We start from the raw sequence: 18,892 nt of genomic DNA, 5'->3' as shown, positions 1-18,892 counted from the left end.
AATAGATGACATTGTGTCGTGGGCCCAGGAGGGGGTGGGGGGTGCCCAACGAAAGAAACCAAGCCTTCAGGTTTATGACACGAAATTCTGATAAAAAGCATTTCGAAGCCTCTTTCCCATCATCAAGAAACCACACTGGGCAAGATCAGAGCTTAACAGCCAACAACAACAACAAAAAAGACACATTCAATCCCTGAGATCATTTTCCTGAAATAGAAAACTACATATGTTTCTCAAATTTCACATCAAGCCACTGCAGAGGCCAGACTGCCGGGCTGAATTGGGCCAAAGTAAGTAAGGGAGAGAGAGAGAAAGAGAAAGGGAGGGGAGAAGGGAGGAGCGGAGAGGGGGAGGGGTTGGAAAAGGGAGTAAACAGAAGAAAATGAGCCCATTCTTCCACATCACCACATTTCTCTAGCACAATCTAAACTTACAAACACCCCCAGTTTCACAGAACTTGTAGTTAGGGTTGCTTATCGGGCAGTCTTTACTTTGTCAAATTAAGACACATTGCCTTGGATTAGCAAGACTCCTTAAATTCGAAATGACTTCATGGTTGGCTCAGAGTTCAGTGTCTCTAGGGCCAGCCGCCAGGAACATATCCACTGTGGGCCTCCCTCCCCTCTCCATACTGACCTGCCTGACTTTTCCATGGAGACAGCAGAGCAAAATCCCAAGCAGACAGGCTGTCAGTGTTAATTAAAAGTCCAAACACCTCTTTAGAAACTATCTCCAGCTCAATATTTATACAGAATATAAGACTCCTAACAGGCAGGGCTGGAGAAGGGAGCAGGAGGTTGAGGGCGGAAATAGGTTTGAATGGCATTTGGAACCCATTAATTTTTAAAAGACACGCTGCCACTCTACATACACCCAGAGAGGTTCAAAATTTAACAAAACCAGGAAGATGAATGAGCCGAATATTGTTTAGAAAGCCTGGGGACAGCACTCAGCTTTTGAAAAGAATAATATCTGGGCAATAATGAGAGCTGACGCTTTTTTTGGTGAACACAGTTTCTGGCACATTTTCACAATACAGGTTGACAATTTTTTGTATTCAACAAAAGGAAAGGCAATCTTCTAAATGACTTGGGAACAAAGGGCTCCCTGACTACAATTTCTTAATAACATTTAAGAATTCTCTTCAAAGTTCCCTGACAATAATTTAGATAGAGGGAGGGAAGAAAAGTGAAGAAAACAATGAAAAAAAGAAGATAAATTAAAAAATAATAAACTAACTAGAAGAGGTGAAAAAAGAGAAGAAAAGAGTTTGACACTAAGTGACATCACAAAGGGTTGAATTTAATGCTCAACTTTTATAATACATTTTCTAAAAAAGGTGAAGCAAGAAGTCAAAGCAAGACTTTGATCAATACCATTACCTCTCAGCTCAAGAGTTTTAATCCAGGGAGAAGCTAAATGTATCACCTGAGCCAACCATCAAATTCTGCAGACAAACTGAGTTCCAGGAGACCCAAAGTTATCTGATTGGACCAGACACATCTTCCCAGTTTCAAACCATGACACCTTATGTACCTAATGATGTGGGTCCTGGCCATTGCCAAGGTCTCAGAGCTCTTACAGTATCATGGACTCCAAGACCAAATATGCATACCTTCATCAGATTGACAGAAATTTAGAGGCTACCCAGAATCACACAGGTACAGTATACTCAGAAGGCCCAATAATGAAATTCATAGGAGTTCACCTACAGTGATAGCCACCCTGGACAACAAACTACAATGTACTAGTTCCACCCTCAGAGTGAGACCCTTCTGAAATTCTGTCATATTACCTGGAAAATGAGATCTCTATTCATTAGCATTTTTATAGTTCCAAACATTTTTTAGCAAAGAATATACCACCATAGGGCTTCGCTGCTAGCCAGCTGGTAAAGAATCGGCCTGCAATGCAGGAGAATCTGGTTCGATTCCTGGGTTGGGAAGACCCGCTGGAGAAGGGAAAGGCGACCCACTCCAGTATTCTTGAGCTTTCCTGGTGGCTCAGATGGTAAAGAATCTGCCTGCAATGCAGGAGAATCTGGTTCAATTCCTGGGTTGGGGAAGATCCCCTGGAGGAGGAGGGCATGGCAACCCATTCCAGTATTCTTGCTTGAGAATCCCCATGGACCAAGAAGCCTGGCAGACTACAGTCCATGGGGTCCCAAAGAGTTGGACATGACTGAGTGACTAAGCACAGCACAGCACATACCATCATACTGTTTTTAAATGAGGTATCCCATCCCAAGATTGCTGTACTCTAAAAGTGATACTAGGTCTCAGAGAAGACTGTTAAGTAAAGGAAATGCTACAGAGCATTTAGGAAACTTACAGTGATACTGGCCATTATCTTCCAGGTGTAAGCACTCACATCTAGGGGTGTACGTATGTGTGTGTGTGTGTGGGGGGTGTGTGTGTGTGTGTATAGGGGTGTGTGTGTAGGGGGTGTGTAGATGTGTGTGTGTGTGTATAGCAGTGTGTGGGTGCGTGTACGGGTGTGTATGTGTAGGGGTGTGTGTGGGTGTGTGGGTGTGTGTGGGTGTGTGTAGGGGTGTGTATGTGTAGCGGTGTGTGTGTGTACAGGGGATGTGGGTGTGTAGGGGGGTGTGTGTATAGGGGGTGTGTGGCTGTGTAGGGATGTGTGTGTAGGGGGTGTGTGGGTGTGTGTGTAGGGGTGTGTGTATGTAGGGGTGTGTGTGTGTAGGGGTGTGTATGTGTAGGGGTGTGTGTAGGGGTGTGTGTGTATGTAGGGGTGTGTGTGTGTGTAGGGGTGTGTGTGTAGGGGTGTGTGTAGGGGTGTGTGTGTAGGGGGTATGTGTGTGTGTGTGTAGGGGTGTGTGTGTATGTAGGGGTGTGTGTGTAGGGGTGTGTGTGTAGGGGGTGTGTGGGTGTGTGTGTAGGGGTGTGTGTGTGTGTATGTGTGTGTGTACATGTATAGGGGTGTGTGGGTATGTGGGTGTGTGTGGTGTGTGTAGGGGTGTGTATGTGTAGGGTTGTGTGTGTGTATGGGGGATGTGTGTGTGTAGGGGTGTGTGTGTGTAGGGGGTGTGTGGGTGTGTAGGGATGTGTGTGGGGGGGTGTGTGTGTATGGAGGGGTGTGTGTGTGTAGGGGTGTGTGTGTAGAGGTGTGTGTGTGTGTAGGGTGTGTATGTGTAGGGATGTGTGTGTGTATGGGTGTGTATGTGTAGGGGTGTGTGTGTGTGTATAGGGGTGTGTGTGTGTAGGGGTGTGTATGTGTAGGGGTGTGTGTGTGTAGGGGTGTGTGTGTAGGGGTGTGTGTGTAGGGGGTGTGTATGTAGGGGTGTGTGTGTAGGGGTGTGTGTGTGGGTGTGTGTGTGTGTGTGTGTAGGGGTGTGTAGGGGTGTGTGTGTGTAGGGGTGTGTGTGTAGGGGTGTGTGTGTAGGGGTGTGTGTGTGTAGGGGTGTGTGTATGTAGGGGTGTGTGTGTGTAGGGGTGTGTGTGTAGGGGTGTGTGTGTGTAGGGGTGTGTGTGTGTGTGTGTAGGGGTGTGTATGTGTAGGAGTGTGTGTGTGTGTGTAGGGGTGTGTGTGTAGGGTGTGTGTGTGTGTGTGTGTGTGTAGGGGTGTGTGTGTGTGATGGACTATTACTCAGCCAAAGAAAGAATGAAATACTGCCATTTACAGCAACACAGACCCAGAGATTATCGCACTAAGTGAAATAAGCCAGACAGAAAAAGACAAATATCATATGATATCACTTATATGTGGAATTTCACTGAAAAAAGATACAAATGAAATTATTGACAAAACAGAAATAGACCTACAGACATAGAAAACAAACTTAGGGTTACCAAAGGAGACAGGGGAAGGAGAGGGACAAATTAGAGGATTTTTATGGGATTTATTAATCCCATAAAATATGGGATTAACATATACACACTACTATACAGAAAATAGATAGCCAACAAGAACCTACTGTACAGTACAAAGAACTGTACTCAATATTCTGTAATAACCTAAGGGAATATATATATATATATATATATGTCTGAATCACTGTGATGTACACCTGAAACTAAAAGAACATTGTAAATCAACTGTACTTCAACATATATACGTCACTTCAGTCGTGCCTGACTCTTTGCAAACCTATGGACCATAGCCTGCCAGGTCCCTCTGTCCATGGGATTCTCCAGGGAAGAATACTGGGGTGTGTTACCACGCCCTTCTCCACAGGATTTTTCAGACCCAGGGATCAAACCCATATCACTTATGTCTCCTGCATTGGCAGGTGGATTCTTTATCCCTAGCACCACCTGGGAAGCCCCCACTCCCCATACATACAAACATATATATACATATATATTTTTTTTTAAAGACCTGGTACCAGTGCCTTGATATCTAGACACACAGCAAGTATTCAATAAAAATTGGCTTATTATTTTTTTAAGTTATGGAAACTAAGTAAATTCAAATTAGTGGTTCTTAATGAAGGGTGAACATCATAACCACCCAAGGTCACATATTTTTACCTCCTTTGTCCCAAAGGACAAAGGTAGGGACCCTTAACCTTTTCTACAGAGATCTGCTTTACTGATGACAAGAAATGAAAGAAGAAATCCTTCCCCAGGATTTCACTCAACATAGTAGATAAAGAAGGACTGTCACTGACCCCATAGTTAAGAAATACTGCAGGCAGCAGCAGGACTCCCAGGCTCTGGGGGTCTGTACCTCAATTCTGATGCTTTTGGTAGGTGTGGGTGAGAAGCAATGATAGGAACACTGCATTCCCCTCCCGCTCCAACAAGCCTGGGTATATTCAATTCTCTCCTGCCCTCCCTGGACTTGCAGCCTCTGAACACTGACAGCCTGTGGTTTCCTGGCATCTGCTCATTTTTTCACACCCACAATAGCTCCTAGAGCTTTGGTGACATTCTCACACTCCCTGACTCACGGCACCCTGATCACATCCATAGGAAGGCTAGACAAAAGCTGCAAATGGGGGGAGACAGGTTGCCCAACAGATTATTGTTTCTAAATGGCCCATTGTCCACACCCCACCTGGAAGCTGTTTAACTAAATTTAGCTTCACCTTAAAAGTTAAAACCAAAAATAAAGACTAAAGAGAAAGAAAAATGAAAGTAGAAACTTGTGTGCACTTTCTGTACAGGATTCACCACAGTGCTCCATTTTCTCCCTAAAACAAACCCATGAAGTTTTTGTCCCTCTTTAACCAAAAAAGAAGGAGCTGGCAACCCACTCCAGTATTCTTGCCTGGAGAGTTCTGTGGACGGAGGAGCCTGGTGGGCTGCCGTCTATGGGGTCACACGGAGTGGGACACGAATGAAATGACTTAGCAGCAGCAGCAGCACCAACCAAAAAGGGAACCTGGGACTAAGAAGGATTACATAACTTATCCAAGTTCACCCAGCTGATCAATGGAAGAGCAAAACTTTGAGCTAAGGAGTATTTGGCTCCAGCCTTTACATGAATTTGTACAGTTTAAATAAATGTGTACCTACCTACTACTGTTAGACAAGACAGAGAAGGCCTCTTAGGTGGTCTATTAATATATACACAAAAAATAAGTGAATGAACGGACAGACGAAGGAAATTGTAAGCTAAGGTTGTTTCAAACTTACATCACCTCCTCTATGACCTCTACCATGCTGACCTTCTCTCTGTCACTATCATAGAAGGCTTATAAATCAGAATCTGGGATATCAATTAATATTTATGGAGAAATTACAATTTGTGATTATCTTTTTACTTGCTCAGCATTAATTCTCCCTTTTTCTTTAGTAGTAAGAGAAACAATTTCACTCAAGTCACAAGGCATTCAACTTTATCTGGCTCCAGTCTAGCTGCGTGTGAGCATAAACAAATGATATGCAAGCAAAAGTATTATGCAGATCTTCAAAGAACGCTCTTTAAAAAGGCTGACTCAGGTGTGTACATCCTTTTTATGCACCTCCAACCTTCTTTCAGCAATGCATGAACCGTGAACTTCTAGATGTTCAAGCTGGTTTTAGAAAAGGCAAAGGAACCAGAGATCAAATTGCCAACATCCGCTGGATCATCAAAAAAGCAAGAGAGTTCCAGAAAAGAAAAACATCTAAAAGTCCGTTATACACATCTGTGTCTCTTTCCCTGTCTTGCATACAGGGTCGTCATTGCCATCTTCCTAAATTCCATATATATGTGTTAGTATACTGTATTGGTGTTTTTCTTTCTGGCTTACTTCACTCTGTATAATCGGCTCCAGTTTCATCCATCTCATCAGAACTGATTCAAATGAATTCTTTTTAACGGCTGAGTAATACTCCATTGTGTATATGTACCACAGCTTTCTTATCCATTCATCTGCTGATGGACATCTAGGTTGTTTCCATGTCCTGGCTATTATAAACAGTGCTGCGATGAACATTGGGGTACATGTGTCTCTTTCAATTCTGGTTTCCTCTGTGTGTATGCCCAGAAGCGGGATTGCTGGGTCATAAGGTAGCTCTATTTGCAATTTTTTAAGGAATCTCCACACTGTTCTCCATAGTGGCTGTACTAGTTTGCATTCCCACCAACAGTGTAGGAGGGTTCCCTTTTCTCCACACCCTCTCCAGCATTTATTGCTTGCAGATTTTTGGATCGCAGCCATTCTGACTGGTGTGAAGTGGTACCTCATTGTGGTTTTGATTTGCATTTCTCTAATAATGAGTGATGTTGAGCATCTTTTCATGTGTTTGTTAGCCATCCGTATGTCTTCTTTGGAGAATTGTCTATTTAGTTCTTTGGCCCATTTTTTGATTGGGTCGTTTATTTTTCTGGAGTTGAGCTGCAGAAGTTGCTTGTATATTTTTGAGATTAGTTTTGGACTCAGAGGGAGAGGGAGAGGGTGGGATGATTTGGGAGAATGACATTCTAACATGTATACTATCATGTGAATTGAATCGCCAGTCTATGTCTGACGCAGGATGCAGCATGCTTGGGGCTGGTGCATGGGGATGACTCAGAAAGATGTTATGGGGAGGGAGGTGGGAGGGGGGTTCATGTTTGGGAATGCATGTAAGAATTAAAGATTTTAAAATTTAAAAAATAAAAAACTAAAAAAAAAAAAAGAAAAACATCTATTTCTGCTTTATTGACTATGCCAAAGCCTTTGACTGTGTGGATCACAATCAACTGTGGAAATTCTGAAAGAGATGGGAATACCAGACCACCTGACCTGTCTCTTGAGAAACCTATATGCAAGTCAGGAAGCAACAGTTAGAAGTCGACATGGAACAACAGACTGGTTCCAAATAGGAAAAGGAGTACATCAAGGCTGTATATTATCACCCTGCTTATTTAACTTATATGTAGAGTACATCATGAGAAACGCTGGGCTAGAAGAAGCACAAGCTGGAATCAAGATTGCTGGGAGAAATATCAATAACCTCAGATATGCAGATGACACCACCCTTATGGCAGAAAGTGAAGAGGAAATAAAAAGCCTCCTGATGAAAGTGAAAGAGGAGAGTGAAAAAGTTGGCTTAAAGCTCAACATTCAGAAAACGAAGATCATGGCATCTGGTCCCATCACTTCATGGGAAATAGATGGGAAACAGTAGAAACAGGGTCAGACTTTATTTTGGGGGGATCCAAAATCACTGCAGATGGTGACTGCAGCCATGAAATTAAAAGACGCTTACTCCTTGGAAGGAAAGTTATGACCAACCTAGATGGCATATTCAAAAGCAGAGACATTACTTTGGCAAAAAAGGTCTATCTAGTCAAGGCTATGGTTTTTCCTGTAGTCATGTATGGATGTGAGAGTTGGACTGTGAAGAAAGCTGAGCACCGAAGAATTGATGCTTTTGAACTGTGGTGTTGGAGAAGACTCTTGACAGTCCCTTGGACTGCAAAGAGATCCAACCAGTCCATTCTAAAAGAGATCAATCCTGGGTGTTCTTTGGAAGGACTGATGCTAAAGCTGAAGCTCCAGTACTTTGGCCACCTCATGCAAAGAGTTGACTGATTGGAAAAGACTCTGAAGATGGGAGGGGTTGGGGGCAGGAGGAGAAGGGGACGACAGAGGATGAGATGGCTGGATGGCATCACTGACTCGATGGACATGAATCTGAGTGAACTCCAGGAGTTGGTGATGGACAGGGAGGCCTGGCGTGCTGCAATTCATGGGGTCACAAAGAGTTGGACAAGACTGAGTGATTGAACTGAACTTAACTGAACTGAACCTTCTTTCTTCCTGATACATGAAATGTGGGCTGAAAAGTCTCTACTCCAGCAGCCATTTTGAGGTCTCAAAGTCATGAGATGTCTTTGAGGACAGAAGTCAGGCCCAAAAATAGTGAAGTAAAAATGCCAGAACAATTAGTGTCCTTGATGACTTCATGGGACTTTCAAAGTAGCCCAAAACTATACATCTGGATATATTTACAGAAGAGAATGAACACTTATGTGTTCAAACCACTGTGATTTTAAACTTTCTATTATTTCTATTACTCATCAGTGAAGAGATAAGGATCATGTTTCCTCTGTAAGAGTGAGAGAACTCTTTTTTTTCCCCAAAAAAATAAGGATAAAGGAAATCTAATATTTACAGGCCATTTCTCTGCACTATTATAAAGATACTGAAAAATAAGCTGATGCAAAAGGATTGCTGAATAATTTTTCATAGAACCTAGAAGAAATGTTTTATACTGTTGTTCTGAGAACACAACCATAAAACAATGCAAATCAAAGAGTTTTTGCATCAATCATATCAGAAATAAGTGATTTTCCCCAGAATTCTTTAATTTTATGATACTACCTCTACAATCCTTGTCAAGTTTCAACCAAGTTATGGCCAAAAAATGTTACCTCTAAAATGACCTAAATCCAAACAGTTTTCCTTTAATTCAATATATTGCTAACAAACAAACAAAAAAAGTCATTAACAACAATGAGAATCCATTTCGCACTTAATGAGAGTAGCTATAATTTAAGAAAACACAAAAACAAATGTTGGTGAAGATGTAGAGAAATCAGAATCCTTATACGTTGCTGGTGGGAATACTGAATGATGCGATTGCTATGGAAAAGTTCAGTGGGTCCTCAGAAAGCTAAACAAGGGATTGCCATGTGACCCAGCAATTAAACTCCTAGTTAAATACCAACAAGAACTGAAAGAGGAGACTCAAAAATATATACCAATATTCCTGGTAGCATTATTCATTATAGCCAAAAGGAAGAAACAACCCAATTATCCATCAAGGGTCCACCAACAGATTAATGGAAAAGCAAAATGCAGTGCATGTATATAATGGAATATCATTCAGCCATAAAAGGAAGGAAATTCTTATACATTACAACATGGATAAATAGTGAAAGCATTATTGATAAGCCAGACATAGAAAATCCTACTTACATGAGATTTCTATAATAGGCAAATTCATAAAGACAGAAAGTAGGTTGGACATTAACAAGGAGAGAGGGAAGGAATGAACTGGGAGTTGTTACTTGATGGTTAGAATCTGTATTTGAGTAACAAGTTCTGGAGATAGTGGTAACAGCTGTTCAACACCATGAATGTAATTAATGCTATTGAACTATATACTTAAAATGGTAAATTGTATGCTGTAAATATTTAGCTATTATAACTCATAAAATAATCTATCAAAAGCACTGGCCTATATAAATGAGTGACTTGTACAGTATATGAATTCTTTCACAATAAAGTTGTTTTTTTTAATCAAATCTTATCTTAGATATGCAATGAGAGAGCTGATCAGGACATCAAGTACTAAGGAAGGGATGTGGACAGCAGGCACGTCACCAGAGGCAGCTATTATCGTAGAAGTCTCTCCCTCCTTCCTCCCACGCTGCTGTCTTGGACCCTGGGGAGCATGCGATAGCTACCCACTGGCTCTCCACACTGAGAGCAACACCAGAGGAAGCAGAGCTGACTTTGCACCCCAGCCCCCGTCTTAATTTTCTCCAAGAGGGTAAGGGAAATGCATCTGACTGTTGTGATACTGGAATATATTAAGCCATGTTTTAAGGGGTCACTGCGTTAAAGATGCCATTCTTAGATAACATGGAGCCCACACCATTGCTCTCTATGACTAGGTGCAACCAGGGTGCCTTGGCTTCAAGAAAGCACACCTGAGCAGCATCTGCATTCATGTTGCTGACTCAGTTACTTAACTTGATGGCAATTGGTTGGCATACCAGGCCAGCCTTCCTCTATATAAGTACACATACACCTGCATATGTGGTTGCTGCTTTAGCCTCACTTCCGAGTTGCTTTATCCATCCAGTATACTAGAAGCTCTACATATTAGAAGTTAATGAGTATTTTCTAAAATTACAAGTTAGGTGTTCATTGTTTATTTAGCTAATATGCTCTTTATGTAGTCTCTATCAGTCAGAACCCCAGTGGTAAGGAAAGGTGAGTGGTACTTTGAACACTTAACCAATAGGTATGTGCATGTAAGTTACTCCATCATGTCTGACTCTTTACGACTCTAAGGACTGTAGCCCACCAGGGTCCTCTGTCCATGGAATTCTCCAGACAAGAAACGAGAGTAGGTTGCCATTCCCTTCTCCAGGGGATCTTCCCGACTGGGAGATTAAACCAGGGTCTCCCACATTACAGGCAGATTCTTTACAGTCTGAGCCACCAGAAAAGCCCCAACCAAAGGGTACCTGTCGGGAATGCACATAGTGAGTCTGTTAGTGTTAGTCACTCAGTTGTGTCCGACTCTCGTGACCCCACGGACTGTAGCCTGCTGGCTCCTCTGTAAGGAATCCTCCAGGCAAGATTACTAGAGTGGGTTGCCATTTCCTACTCCAGGGGATCTTCCTAACCCAGGGATCGAACCCTGGTCCCCTTCATTGCAGGCAGATTCATTATCATCTGAGCCATTAGGGAAGCATTGGCAGGCAGGTTCTTTACCACTAGCACCACCTGGAAGGCCCAAAATAGTGAGGATTAATGCTAATTGTCCTAAGTGTGATTAATAGCACTGTGTTTAGATAGGAGGACAGTACTCTTGGGGACCATATTGCAGAATTTATGAAGAAAAATATGGTATTTGGAATTCATTTATAAATGGCTTAGCAAAATAAACACATATTTGCATGTCAGAGCACTTTTGAGCACAATGTAAAAAAAACATTAACTGGTGAATGTAGTTTATTATAAAGATATGGTGTTCCATATATCATTCTCTCAGCTTTTCTGTAGCTTTAAATTTGTTTCAAAAATAATACCTTGGGGGAAATACTAGAACAAACAAACAAAAAAAAGAATGCTCAACAATATTTAAGAAAACACTGAAATCCAATATTAATATTAGTAGTTGACATAAATAGGTAATTGATACTTATAATACTAATAGTTATTGATGTTAATTGGCATAACTTAATAGAATAAGTAGTTAATAAATATAAGAAAAAATAAATACATTTAATAATATAAATACACATTAAAATAAGCAATCATTTTAAGGTTAAAAATTGACAGAGATCATATAGATATAGGATAGAATATTAAACAGGTATCAAAAACATGTTTTCAGATAGTATCTATTGATATGGAAAATACAATAATGAGTAAAATAAATTGTGCAAGGCAGATTTACAATTTAATAAATGAAACACAGTAATGAGTCTAAATAATTTTACTAAATTTTTGAAATCTTGGAGATTATACTTGGAAAATGACTATAGATGTGGATCAATAACCTGCCAGAATCTTCTCCTAACAGATTAGCAAATAACCATAAGGAAAATAACAATATATTAATATCCCTCAACCCCAAACATAGAGAACCATGCAAATCCAGACAATAAATGCAATTTTAAAAAGATTACAGTTCTAAAGAACATAAATTCATCTCTTAAAGTAGAAAATATTTACCGACAACCTTCACAGAATTTTACATTGTAGTAGGCAAGAGTTGGACATGACTGAGCGACTGATCTGAACGGAACTGAGGGGGGAGAGAAGTAATTATAACATATACAAAATGTAAGGAAAAATAAACCTGAGGTTCTAGAAGCTTAGTCCTGGTTTCCCACATGCCACAGAAAAGTCTCAGAAATTCTAACATATAACTTCTAAAGCAAACTAACCAAACAGTCTCTTGTGCATAAGGAACCTGGTCATCATTTCTTTAAGTCCTAAGCAATGAAAACAAATGAATTGAGGATAAATCTCCTATGAAAATTCAAAGTAATTTATGTAGATAGCTCTATCCTTAAGAAAATAGAGCATAACTCCTTTCTACTCCTTGCTGTGAACTGTGAATGGTGATTTCTTTCCAAAAAGTACAAGATAGGAAGAGGAAAGGAGTAACTCTACATTGGAGAAACCTGGCAAATGATACCTCAGCCGCAAGATCAAGGTCAACATCAATGCTGATATCATACTAACAGTACGTACCCTTGATATATGATGTGATATGATATATGATATGACATGACAGGATATGATAGTAACAGTACTCAGCAGAAAATGGCACTGTAGTCTTCCAAAAACATACTACTCACGTCTCATCAGGAGATAAACATCAAACAAATTACCGTAGAGGGACATGCTATATTATATATAACCACTCTTGGAAACCATCAAGGTCATCAAAAACAGAGAAAGTGGAGAAACTGTCAAAGTCACGAAGAGATTAAGGAGATATGATTACATGTATGTGGTATCCAAAATCGGATCTTGGAATTAAAAGAAGAAAGCCCATTAGGTAAAAGCTAAAACATATGACTAGGTACAGAATTTAGTTAATAATAATATGGAAACACTGGTTCATCAACTGTTTATGAATGTATCACACTAACATACGATGTTAATAATAAGGGAAACCGGGTGTCAAGTATATCAGAACCCTCATACTATCTTCACAAATTTCCTGTAAATCTAGAATTAGTTTAACATAAAGCCTACTTAAAATTATAATTGGATTTAAAAGGGCATACTTTTAGACAGTATACAAGTATTTCTAATCCCTGATAATCCAGGAGGAACTTCTCTCAGATCCCAGTGTTAGAAGCAGCTCTACTCCTGAACAGCAGCTGGGTTCTCATCTGCTCACTCACTTCATCTTGATTATATTCTCAATTTTTCTTTGGTGACTAGGAAGTTTGCAAACATATCTGTTGGTAATTAAGAAGAACCATATAGTTCTTATGACATTCTTAACTTTATGTTCAGTTCAGTCGCTCAGTCGTGTCCGACTCTTTGCGACCTCATGAATCGCAGCACGCCGGGCCTCCCTGTTCATCACCATCTCCCGGAGTTCACTCAGACTCACGTCCATCGAGTCCGTGATGCCATCCAGCCATCTCATCCTCGGCCGTCCCCTTCTCCTACTGCCCCCAATCCCTCCCAGCATCAGAGTCTTTTCCAATGAGTCAACTCTTCTCATGAGGTGGCCAAAGTACTGGAGTTTCAGCTTTAGCATCAGTCCTTCCAAAGAAATTCCAGGGTTGATCTCCTTCAGAATGGACTGGTTGGATCTCCTTGCAGTCCAAGGGACTCTCAAGAGTCTTCTCCAACACCACAGTTCAAAAGCATCATTCTTCGGCACTCGGCCTTCTTCACAGTCCAACTCTCACATCCATACATGACCACTGGGAAAACCATAGCCTTGCCTAGATGGACTTTAGTCGGCAAAGTAATGTCTCTGCTTTTGAATATACTATCTAGGTTGGTCATAACTTTTCTTCCAAGGAATAAGCATCTTTTAATTTCGTGGCTGCAATCACCATATGCAGTGATTTTGGAGCTCAAAAAAATAAAGTCTGACCCTGTTTCTACCGTTTCCCCATCTATTTCCCATGAAGTGATGGGACCAGATGCCATGATCTTAGTTTTCTGAATGTTGAGCTTTAAGCCAACTTTTTCGCTCTCCTCTTTTACTTTCATCAAGAGGCTTTTTAGCTCCTCTTGGGCTTCCCTGGTGGCTCAGAGGTTAAAGCGTTTGCCTGCAATGCAGGAGACTTGGGTTTAATCCCTGGATCAGGAAGATCCCCTGGAGAAGGAAATGGCAACCCACTCCAGTATTCTTGCCTGGAAAATCCCATGGTTGGAGGAGCCTGGTGGGCTACAGTCCACAGGGTCTCAAAGAGTCAGACACGATTGAGGGACTTCACTTTTCTCTCACTTTCACTTTCTGCCATAAGAGTGGTGTCATCTGCATATCTGAGGTTATTGATATTTCTCCCGGCAATCTTGATTCCAGCTTGTGATTCTTCCAGCCAAGCGATTCTCATGATGTACTCTGGATATAAGTTAAATAAGTAGGGTGACAATATACAGCCTTGACGTACTCCTTTTCCTCTTTGGAACCAGTCTGTTGTTCCATGTCCAGTTCTAACTGTTGCTTCCTGACCTGCATATAGGTTTCTCAAGAGGCAGGTCAGGTGGTCTGGTATTCCCATCTCTTCCAGAATTTTCCACAGTTTATTGTGATCCACATAGTCAAAGGCTTTGGCATAGTCAATAAAGCAGAAATAGATGTTTTTCTGGAACTCTCTTGCTTTTTTGATGATCCAGCAGATGTTGGCAATTTGATCTCTGGTTCCTCTGCCTTCTCTACAACCAGCTTGAACATCTGGAAGTTCTCAGTTCACATATTACTGAAGCCTGGCTTGGAGAATTTTGAGCATTACTTTACTAGCATGTGAGATGAGTGCAATTGTGCGGTAGTTTGAACATCCTTTGGCCTTACCTTTCTTTGGGATTGGAATGAAAACTGACCTTTTCCAGTCCTGTGGCCACTGCTGAGTTTTCCAAATTTGCTGGCATATTGAGTGCAGCACTTTCACAGCATCATCATTTAGGATTTGAAACAGCTCAAGTGGAATTCCATCACCTCCACTAGCTTTGTTCGTAGTGATGCTTTCTAAGGCCCACTTGACTTCACATTCCAGAATGTCTGGCTCTAGGTGAGTGATCACACCATCATGATTATCTGGGTCATGAAGATCTTTTTGTAAAGTTCTTCTGTGTATTCTTGCCACCTCTTCTTCATATCTTCGGCTTCTCTTAGATCCATAACATTTCTGTCCTTTATCAAGCCCATCTTTGCATGAAATGTTCCTTTGGTATCTTGAAGAGATTTCTAGTCTTTCCCATTCTGTTGTTTTCTTCTATTTCTTTGCATTGATTGCCGAGGAAGGCTTTCTTATCTCTTCTTGCTATTCTTTGGAACTCTGCATTCAGATGCTTGTATCTTTCCTTTTCTCCTTTGCTTTTTGCTTCTCTTCTTTTCACAGCTATTTGTAAGCCCTCCCCAGACAGCCATTTTGCTTTTTTGCATTTCTTTTCCATGGGGATGGTCCTGATCCCTGTCTCCTGTGCAATGTCACAAACCTCCGTCCATAGTTCATCAGGCACTCTATGAGATCTAGTCCCTTAAATCTATTTCTCACTTCCACTGTATAATCATAAGAGATTTGATTTAGGCCATACCTGAGTGGCCTAGTGGTTTTCCCTACTTTCTTCAATTTAAGTCTGAATTTGGCAATAAGGATTTCATGATCTGAGCCACAGTCAGCTCCTGGTCTTGTTTGTGCTGACTGTATAGCACTTCTCCATCTTTGGCTGCAAAGAATATAATCAATCTGATTTTGTTGTTGACCATCTGGTGATGTCTGTGTGTAGAGCCTTCTCTTGTGTTATATAAATTATTATTAACAGAAATAGCGATAATTATTTTCATTGATATAATGAAAAGAATGGGCTTCCCTGGTGGCTCAGTGGTGAAGAAGCCACTTGCCAATGCAGGAGGCGCAGGAGACACAGGTTTGATACCTGGGTTGGGACGATCCCCTGGAGAAGCGAATGGCAACCTATCCAGTATTCTGAACTAGAAAATTCCATGCACAGAGGAGCCTGGTAGGCTACAGACCATGGGGTCGCAAAAGAGACACAACTTAGCAACTCGAACAACAATGCTGAAAAGACTGGAACTGAATTACAAATTAACCAAAGGCCAAAGTGATGATTTTCTCAGTGACCCAGATAAACAAGAGTAGCTGCCATATTTTGGAGGATAAGATCAATAAATAAAGGGTGAAGGGCAAACGAGAAGAGAGAAAAACAGATAAGAGGAGGAAGAAGAAGACTTCTTACACAGTCACTGCCAAAAACAAGTCTGAAGGCTTAAGACAAGGTGAAATCTGATCACTTTTTAGTTATGACTCCACTAGAATAATAAAAAATAAAAGAAAAACAAAACCACCCTCTAGCCTTTTTGGCACCCAATTACCCAAAAGCTCCCAAAACAATCACAATAAGAGCCAGATAAACACCAAATCTGACACTTTCATTGGCACAGAGGATGCCAAGTTCATTTTCCACTGCCCAAAGTTTGTTTGGCATTGGTATATTCAAACACAGATCGTCATCTTCCTTATTCTAGAAGATGGACAGACAATGGGGAATTTTCATTACAAGAACTATGAGTTCTTTAAATCCTATGTGCTACACATTTTAGCCACAGTACCTCTAACTCTGATCGGATGTCCAGATGAGGACCTGAATTTGAGTTGGGGGGATTAGTAGTAATTTCCTCCAGTTTCTCACAGACAGTACGTGGCAGAGACACTGAACCCAGGTCCCCTGACTACAAGGGTTCCCCTCTTTCTGCTATGCCAGAAACTTAATGCAAAGATTCCCTGCCAAAATCGATAAAGAAAACTAAATAAAATTGCTAATTCTTTCAAAAACTTTCCCAGCACTGTGTCAGAAGTTTTTCTGTCACCTCATTCAGTCAGTCCATACAATAACTCCATGGAGTAAGTACTGTCATTCCCCCAATTATGTTTATAATTGAGAAAGCTCAGTGGTTTCCTGTTTCACCCTGATCATGCAAGTTGAAATAGCGAAGAAAGAAAGAAGAATTTGAAGAAACAATAGCAAAGACAGATGTAAGAGAGACATGTGCCAGGGAGAGGGCAACTGTCTTAACAAGAGGAATGTGATGCCTAGGGTCCAAGGTCCGCGGCTCAGCTTTTCAGGAGAGGGAAGCTGGAAGAGGGGCCTCTGAAGGTGCTGGCAAGTACTGGCAAAGGCCAGGGGAGGGGTCTACAAATTCATACTAAGTAGAATGAGTCATGAGTGTCTCAGTCAAGAAAAAAATGGCAGGGATGACTGGACTAGTCAGTAAGTCATTTCTGAGCACTAATCTTTCTGCATCCTCAGGGTTTCAGATCGTCATGGGTGGGCAACAGAAGCCCCCAAGCATGTTCTGATAAGCCAACCAGAAGTTGTCCATTTTTAAATTCACCAAATTAATTTGACTCTTTAAAACACTTCTAATCCTTCAGAGGAATGAACCAATTTACCATCACATATTACTTCCATGTACGCTAGGCACTGTTGTCCCAACCTACCTGACCATATAACCACCTGGGGCCCTTGTTAATCACACATATTCCCAGGTATCCCATGGAGATTCTGATTCAGCAGGTTTAAAACTGGAAGTCCTGGAGATGTGGGCTTTGAATGACCCAGCTGATTCCCATAAGCAGGCTAGTTTGGAAAGAATTGTTTTAACAGGACTTTGTCAATAGGCTCGCAAGGTACATTTTCTAGATAAGCGAAGAGAGATACAAACAAGGGAAGGCCACGCCCAAGGTCACCAAACTCTTGTGCGGCAGAACTGAGGATAAGTTACACTGTAACTCCACAGCATATATGCATGCCACAGCATTTACATCTATCTGAGCCAGATCTAATTTCAAAAGCAAGCTTCCTGGTGTCTTAACATGACATCAAACGCTTGGAAATGGGGGTGTGGACAATCTAACACCATCAGAAAAAAAAACAAGGGATAGTTAGGGAGCTTGGAATTGACAGTTAAAATAACCAACAAGGACCTAGTGTACAGCAGAGAAAATTCTGCTCAATGACATGTGGTAGCCTGGATGGCAGGGGAGTTTGGGGGAGAATGGATACATGTATACGCATGGCTGAGTCACTCCGTTATACACCTGAAACTATCACAACATTATTAATCAGCTATACTCCAATACAAAATAAAAAAGTTTAAATGAAAACAACAACAACAAAACCCAGGAAGACATCACTATACTGGACTGATTAACACCCAAGGAAAGAAAAGGAAAACTGAGGTCCTCTGCCGGCTTTAGTTCTGCCTTTAAGTCCTCAAGGCTTGCAGGCTAACGGATTGTTGCTGATACCCACCCTATTAGCACTGCTTTGACTTCTAGGTCCATTTGGCTAAATTAATCAAAACACTTCCTTCACTACTGCACAAAAATAGGGGGAAAAAAACTAGAGAAAGGTCCTTCCTGAAATAACTGTGAACAATCAATATCACAACAAAAGAGAAAGGTCCAGACGAGACATTCACCCAAACCCCGCTCCTCACTGATGGTAACGAGATGACGGTGACTAATTGCACGTTCTGGGGTCACGTGTAGACCACTCCTCCAGAGCCCTCTCCCCAGAGAAAGGTGGGTACCTGAGGTTTGCCAAGGCCATTTTTATATGCATGTGAATCCCCTCTACTCTAGCATTTCACGAAGAGGAAGGGAGAACAATCAACAAAATGAATAAAGTGTTTGTGAAAAGTATCTTCTACTTTCTGGAAGGCCCTGCTGCTGAATGAACTACCATACTCCCATCAACTCTCCACTAGGAACCTCCACATCATACAAAATGAGACAAACGGAAAGAGTACAGGGAAGATGAAACTCCACGTCCCAGCTTCTCATTAGTTAAATAAAAAGGAAAATGGAGAAGATTTAAAAGAGAGGAATTTAAGATACACCTAAATATATACACTGAAGCAGGTTTATCTGTCCTTTGGGAAATGATCTTCTTTCTTATATGCAATTCTGAGTCATTTCCAAGATAAGAAGACTCCTGCCCTTGTGCATCCCCTGAAATCTGAGGTCAAGATGACAACAGGTTTGC

At 41.3% G+C, this 18,892-nt stretch overlaps 1 protein-coding gene across 16 annotated transcripts in view; it reads right to left on the bottom strand.

The window, feature by feature from the left end:
- Positions 1-18,892, bottom strand: part of FGGY (FGGY carbohydrate kinase domain containing) — a 625,499-nt gene that overhangs the window by 527,839 nt on the left and 78,768 nt on the right. The window contains exon 1 of one of the 16 annotated variants that reach the window (XM_012158577.5): positions 637-757. The exons of the other annotated variants lie outside the window; for them this stretch is intronic. Within the exon in view, the coding sequence (XP_012013967.2) occupies positions 637-653 (17 nt within the window). The 5' untranslated portion in view covers positions 654-757. Of the gene's footprint in view, positions 1-636; positions 758-18,892 lie in introns of those variants that run through there. 16 annotated transcript variants of the gene reach the window in all.

Source organism: Ovis aries, chromosome 1 (genome assembly GCF_016772045.2).
Source record: "Ovis aries strain OAR_USU_Benz2616 breed Rambouillet chromosome 1, ARS-UI_Ramb_v3.0, whole genome shotgun sequence".
NCBI lineage: Eukaryota > Metazoa > Chordata > Mammalia > Artiodactyla > Bovidae > Ovis > Ovis aries.
The sequence above is the reverse complement of the archived record's forward strand: the minus strand, read 5'-3'. Positions and strand labels throughout refer to the sequence as shown.